Source organism: Cibotium barometz, chromosome 13 (genome assembly GCF_041138505.1).
Source record: "Cibotium barometz isolate CiBa-2024 chromosome 13, ASM4113850v1, whole genome shotgun sequence".
NCBI lineage: Eukaryota > Viridiplantae > Streptophyta > Polypodiopsida > Cyatheales > Cibotiaceae > Cibotium > Cibotium barometz.
The window spans coordinates 53360173-53366926 of record NC_141058.1 but is presented as its reverse complement, the minus strand read 5'-3'; the positions used below and the strand labels follow the sequence as shown (position 1 = coordinate 53366926).

At 43.2% G+C, this 6754-nt stretch overlaps 1 protein-coding gene across 1 annotated transcript; it reads left to right on the top strand.

The window, feature by feature from the left end:
* Positions 1-1192: 1192 nt before the first annotated feature.
* On the top strand, positions 1193-4231 carry LOC147632838 (jasmonoyl--L-amino acid synthetase JAR6-like). Its single transcript, XM_086806941.1, has 4 exons — positions 1193-1869; positions 2026-2127; positions 2349-3232; positions 3399-4231. The coding sequence occupies exons 1-4, from the start codon at positions 1265-1267 to the stop codon at positions 4025-4027; spliced, it is 2220 nt and encodes a 739-aa protein (XP_086663067.1). The 5' UTR covers positions 1193-1264; the 3' UTR covers positions 4028-4231.
* The last annotated feature ends 2523 nt before the right edge of the window (positions 4232-6754 follow it).

The window sequence follows — 6754 nt, the reverse complement described above, 5'->3', positions numbered from 1 at the left end:
TACATTTGGCTTTAACAACATCAAAAAAGGTGTTAGAAGTAACGTCAATGCATCAAAAAGATCGTCTAAAAAGGCGTCGGAATATCAATAATAACTGAACTATTTTTTGACTAGTTTTCAGACAGATGTAAAGACATTTTTTAAGACACTTATTCTGATAGATATAGACAATAATTTCCACGGTTTATTAGATCGTTGTTTAGATGAGTATACTGATGATTTGATACTGATGGAAGTGTTGACATGCATATGGACGTTCCTTTATTTTTATTGTAATTCATTTTTGTCGGATTAAATGTTGGAATTTAGGCGGTCTATAGTCTCTTTTTGTAATGGTTTAGCTCTTACTTTAGATTCTTCTCTTTTTCTAACGGTTTAGCTCTTACTTTTGATTCTTCTCATCAGGGATTTCACTGACGTAAACGAAAACATGTGAACATGTTAATAGCATATGTTAATAATACAAAAAATCTTGTGATCGCATGTTATATTCACAAAGCTTTCACAAGGGTCTAAAAAAATTATCTTTGTCGGGAATAAAAAATCTTCTTAGGTGGCCACTGACCTGCTATTATGTAAAGATGGTGACATGAGAATATGTGAATAGCTTATTCCCATGTGTAGCCAAGCTTTTAAGGGGTTTCCAAATGGCAAGTGACGTGTTATTTTGTGAACGGTAACATGAGAACATGTGAATAACTTGTTCACATGTGTTATTATCACAAAAAATCTTGTGATCACGTGAATATTAAATCCCTGCTTCTCATTTATAATGGTTTTCTCTATGTTACTTTTTCTAATGGTTTTCTTTTGATTTTTCTCTTTTTCCAATGGTTTAGCTCTTACTTTTGATTCTTCTTTTTTTCTAATGGTGTTCTTTTTCTAATGTTTTAGCTCTTACTTTTGATTCCGTAAGTGATGGCATCTAATGTGTGTGAGTAGTGTACTTTCAAATTTCCAACGGGGCCCAATAATAATACTCAAAGCTTCTGAGAAACACATAATTAATTTGCACTATCTCTATATTATCTTAAGGAAGAGTTTCACAGAGCTGCCACGTGGTAAGATTTTGGAGGTTCGGGAAGGAGAGGAGGAAGTTTGGGTAGAATTTGATTTTGGAAGCCTCAAAAGACGCGCTTTGCACACGGGTTCCCAATTAGTATTAGACAAGAGCGAACAGAAAAGAAACAGCGTTCCATTGTGTCGATGGAAAGAAGGTTGGTGGGATGACGGGTCTTCAAGGTAGGTGGTCAAAAAGTGTAAGATGTGGTTATCTGGCCACTGTACTGTTCAAACTCAACGGGCGCCAAAGTCAGCCAATGTCAAGGAATTTTATGCCAATGTCAAGGAATTTTATGCACGCAGCATAGGGACGCGCACACCTTTACGACATATTTGGCCGGTGTTGTTGAAGGCCTTACTTACAAGTCAAGGACTTCCCGCGTTGGTATTCCTTAGGTATGCATTGGACAACTGGCGGCCCCTCCGCTGCTTATTATATAACGTACAAGCAGCAGCAAGGGAATTCCAGCCATCACACGTGAAACACGCGCGCGCGCGCACACACACAATGCCTGGCCTTCCCTTGCCTCATATTGGCTTTGAGCCCACTATCGTCAGATTCGAGAAAATCACCGCGAATGCAGCTCAAGTTCAAGAATCAGTGCTCAATTCTATACTGGAAGAGAACGCTTCTTGCGAGTATCTCCGTAATTTCCGATTGCCCAACGGACACATTGATCCCCTCACTTTCAGAAGGTGTGTGCCTATGGTCACTCACGCTGACTTGAAGCCTTACATACAGAGGATCGTGGATGGTGAAATCTCCTCCATTCTTACGGCGTCTCCCATCGATGCCATCTGCTTAAGGTTTATCTGAGTATAGCTTGACATTCCATTCAAAATCTAATCTTATCGATCGTATTGCTCTGTAATTCACTCATATGATGAGTAAAAAAACATACCAAAGTGAATTTATATCTACCATGTATTAATGAGATTCAGCTACTGCACTGATCTGTTCAGCTCCGGAACTACTGATGCACGAGAGAAATACCTTCCTTACCACGAAGGCTTGAAGGCAGGTACCTTGGAGGTGGCTAGCATTGCTGCTGCATTCCGAGATCGGTGAGTTGAGACTTGCAATATTAAGGTAGCTTACCTGTAGATCGTATATATAATTGCTTGTTCGACTCATGATACCTCTTGCATATAGCGCGTGTGTATGTTTCTCTTCCTTCCTGGGGATCCCTATTCCACACTATTGCTTTGATGTGCTCGACAATCCTCCAATTTTGTTATTTATTTTTTAATAATTCATTGTGGCTAATTACACAATCCATATGCAGCGTGTATCCAACCGCACCAGGAGCTCGAATACTGGAGTTCCTATTTTGTGGGAAATTCTCCACTACAAAAGGAGGATTAAAGGCTGGGACTGCAACAACGCACATGATTAGGAGTGATGCCTTTAAATTGAGGCAAAAGCGCAATGGCGTGAGGCCATGCAGTCCAGACGAGGTGGTGTTTGGCTCAGATTGCTGGCAGTCAATGTATTGCCATTTACTGTGTGGCCTTCTGTACAGTCAAGAAGTGGAGGTGTTAAGCTCACCTTTTGCATATACATTAGTGGAGGCTTTGAGAACCTTGGAGAATGAGTGGCAAGACCTTTGCGAAGACATTAGGGTTGGGAAATTGAACCCTAAAATCACAGATAATTCACTGATGGTTGCAATGGGCGATGTAGTAAGGCCTGATCCTAAGCTAGCAGAGGTGATCTCGTTGAAGTGCAGAGAGTTGATGGTGGGAGATTGGAATGGGGTGATAGAGGTGCTGTGGCCCCGGTGTAAATATGTGCTTTCGATAATGACGGGGGCGATGGAGGCCTATGTGGAGAAGCTGCGGCATTATGCGGGCTCCAAGGTGCCCTTGGTTAGCGCTGTCTATGCTGCCACAGAGGGTTGGATTGGAGTGAATGTAAACCCAAGGTCAAGCCGCCCCAGCAACGTTTCTTTCACTATTGTTCCCAGCTTGGCCTTCTTCGAGTTTATTCCCTTGCACAGATCTAGATCGAGCACCACCAGGAAGTCCATGAGCGCCATTGACGACGTCCCTGCCGTTGCAGCTATTAGTGGCCCCTCTTCAACTGCCGCGTACGAGGAGGGCTCCCCTGTTGGCCTGACTGAAGTTAAAGTTGGCCAAGAGTACGAGATCGTCATGACAACCGCATGGGGTAAGCAAGCCGCCTCCTTTCTTGATCATTAATCGTTGGTGGATGACGAAATAATCGCATGCCTGGGTTGCGGCATCGGTACGCCGTGGGCGGGAATCAAGCATTAACCGGCCGCCAACGTTTGAAATTAGCTGACTGATCACCCATTAACTATTTGCTTGCGCAGGACTCTATAGGTATCGCCTCGGGGACGTGTTGAGGGTGACGGGCTTCTACAATGCATGCCCACAGTTTGCCTATGTGTGCAGGAAGAATGTGGTGCTCAACATAAACATCGACAAAAACACAGAGAAGGACTTGAAAGTGGTGGTGAGCCGGGCGGCCAAGCGGCTCAGAGAGGTGAGTGGGAGGGCCATTGAGTTGGTAGACTACACAAGCTACGCGGACCAAACGACAGCCCCCGGACACTATGTCATCTTCTGGGAGGTGCGTGGCGGCCGTAACAGGGCATGTGCGCACGACACACATGAACAACAACAACAGCAACAACGTGGAGAGGATAATGCTCTTGAAGACACCCAGCTTCAGCAATGGCTTGCAGAATGTGCCACCCTCATGGACTGTGCGTTTGTTGAGCCTGGCTACGTCACCTCTCGCAAAATGAGTACAATTGGCGCCCTCGAGCTCTGTGTGGTCCGTCCTGGAACCTTCTCAATGCTTCTAGATCGCTTCTTATCCAAAGGGGCGGCCATCACGCAATATAAAACACCTCGTTGCATTGTCTCTTCCGATATCCTCTCCATTCTCCGTGATAGCACCTCCGTGACCCTTTTTAGCTCAGCCACCTTCCACTAGCCAACCACCTCCTTGACCTTCTGAGTTCTAGTTCTCATTTGAGGGTAATTTTATCCACAGGTCCTCCCTGTGGTTTGAGCTATGTACAGAAAGGGAGATTCGCTACCTAAAAAAGGTCACGAGGCACATGTCTACTACCTTATTATCACATTATTGCAAATGGTACTTCACTGTGTGTAAACACAATCGATTTCTCTTCTCCTAACATTTGGATTGTTGTCAATCCGAAATTTCAAATATGCAACATAATGCCCGATTAAGGTATTGATTACAGCTAGGGTTGAACCATCGACCATGCATAGTAGTTTGGGGTTATCATGTCTATGCCCTTGCTTCTTGGTCCCCTACTTAAAAAAATAATCCCTTTTGATCCGCGAATGCTATTTAAAATCCGTCTCCACATGTATTTTTTTCTCAATGTGCCTCAGGTATATCACTGTGTTGAGAGTGTGTTGTAAGAGCTACACAGTTGCTCACATATGATTGATAGTGTATCCGGATATGCTCTTCTATACGATACTGATTTCTAAATGTCAGTGGTTTAGAGTGCTTGACAGTACTAAAATTTTGTATGATAGGGCATTAGAGTGCTTTACCATGCTTCCAAATGTTTGCAAGTGCCTCACAGTGCATTACAATGCTTAACCATGCACTATAGTGCTTTACGAAGCTTTACAATTGATTTCAGATGCTTCTGAGTGCTTTATGGTGATTCCAAGAAATTCAAAAGTCATGAGTGCATCTTAGTGCTTATGAGCATTTTCAGACCACTTATGAGTACCCGACAGTGCACTATATTGCTTAACCATGCTTTATAGTGCTTGACATACTTCTTCAAGTGATCACAAGTGCTTCTAAGTGGTTCATAGTGGTTCCAAGTAATTTTATATCATTCCAAGTGCATCGAAATGTTTCTGTGTGCTTCTAAGTGCCTTTTGTTGCTTCTGAGTGCTTAATAGTGCTTCAAAAAGCAGCCAGGTACCTGAGAGTTCTGCCAAATGCTTCCAAGTGCTTATGCTCGCAATGGCTTAACAGAGCTTCAAAAGTGATAACAGGAGCTTCTAACTGCTTCCAAGTGCTTGCTAGGGCTTCTAAATGCTTGCAAGTGCTTGTAAGTGCTTGTAAGTGCTTCCAAGTGCTTGCTAGGGCTTCTAAATGCTTGGTAAGTGCTTGCTAGTGCTTGCAAGTGCTTCCAAGTGCTTCTAGTGCTTGCTAGTGCTTCCATGTGCTTCTAAGTGCTTCCAAGTGCTTCTAAGTGCTTGCTAGTGGTTCCAAGTGTTTGCTAGTGGTTCTAAGTGCTTCCAAGTGCTTCTAAGTGCTTGCTAGTGATTCCATATGCCTCAAAGTGCTTCCATGTGCTTCTAAGTGCTTCCAAGTGCTTCCAAGTGCTTCCACATGCTTTACTTACTTCTAAGTGTTTGCTAGTGTTTCCAATTGCTTCTAAGTGTTTCCTAGTGCTTCCAAGAAATCCCATGTTATTCCAAGTTCATCTAAATGGATCCTCAAGTTTCTAAGTGCTTGCAGGTGCCTGAGAGTGCTTTATAGTGCTTTACAACCATTTACTAGTGCTGCCAGGTACAGAAAGTGCTACTAAGTGTGTCTAAGAGCTTTATCCAAAGTCATAGCTTTACACTGATTGAAAGTGCGTCATAATGCTTACCAATGCTATAGGTTGCTTCAGAATGATTTATAATGCTTGATAGTGTGTCTAAATTTGTCTTCTTTATCACAGAGGGACTTCTATATGCGGTTCCAAGTGGCTCATCCTAACATAAGGATCTCCATAAGATGTTTTGAAGGTCTAAAGCCATACTTCGTACGCAAGTTGAAGGACCGCAACACTTGTTGTTGTGAATACCATGTGCAGCTTGTCTACTTCAAGGAAGCTCTTAATCAGATGCGCTAGGGAAGATATGGGCGACATGGCCGGCCATGCAGTTGCAGCTGCCTTGTTTGTAGTTCTCATGATGGAACAGTGCAATGCGCGGCCTCCAATGCCACATTTCCAAGCTTAACAGACCTGTGGGAGTCTGTACTATGCCTAAAACCCATTGACTGTGCTTATCACCGTAGACAATGTCTTTTGGGTACATGCAAACATTGTGGCATTAAACAGATCTCCTTGTGTCCACATGAAAAAAGCGGTGACATCTCTATGATGACTATCAAGCTTTTTGACGACGTTCCTACACAGGAAGTGGATGAGAACGGTCAAGCAAAAACTCAGAAAGATCTTGTTGTTCGCCAAGTCAGCCCGAGGACTTTCACTTCCTTGCTTCAAAGCAAATTGGGAAACTTCATCAAACACAATTATAAGTACAGATGGCAAGCTGAACAATTCAAAGAGTGTTTGGATGATGTAGTGGTGTCGGTAGTGGATTTTGCAAAGAATTACTCCTTCAAGGTGCAAAATGAAATTCACTCAATGCATTGGTATTCAACTCAGGTGACAATCTTGGTCCACATTTTGTACCTGCATGATGTGCTTGGTACCATTCGGAAGACAACCCACTTCTACATCTCTGATGACAAAATCCACGACACTTTGTTTGTGCAGCACTACTTTATTTTGCACAATGAGTGGCTGAAAGCTCAAGGATGCAGTGTCAAGCGACACTGGGTGTGGTCTGATGGCGCTGCTTCACAATTCAAAGCAAGGCGCCCTTTCTATTTTGTAGCCTGATACTTCAATTTGACAGGTATTGAGATGATGCACAGTTTCTTTGC

What these genes read in the sequence shown, in the direction of transcription:
- LOC147632838 (XM_086806941.1), top strand. Translation starts at nt 1,265, where the DNA reads ATGTGGTTATCTGGCCACTGTACTGTTCAAACTCAACGGGCGCCAAAG. An exon ending in ATCGATGCCATCTGCTTAAG is followed by an intron (nt 1,870 to 2,025) that starts GTTTATCTGAGT and finishes TGATCTGTTCAG; the next exon opens with CTCCGGAACTACTGATGCAC. An exon ending in CGTCATGACAACCGCATGGG is followed by an intron (nt 3,233 to 3,398) that starts GTAAGCAAGCCG and finishes TTGCTTGCGCAG; the next exon opens with GACTCTATAGGTATCGCCTC.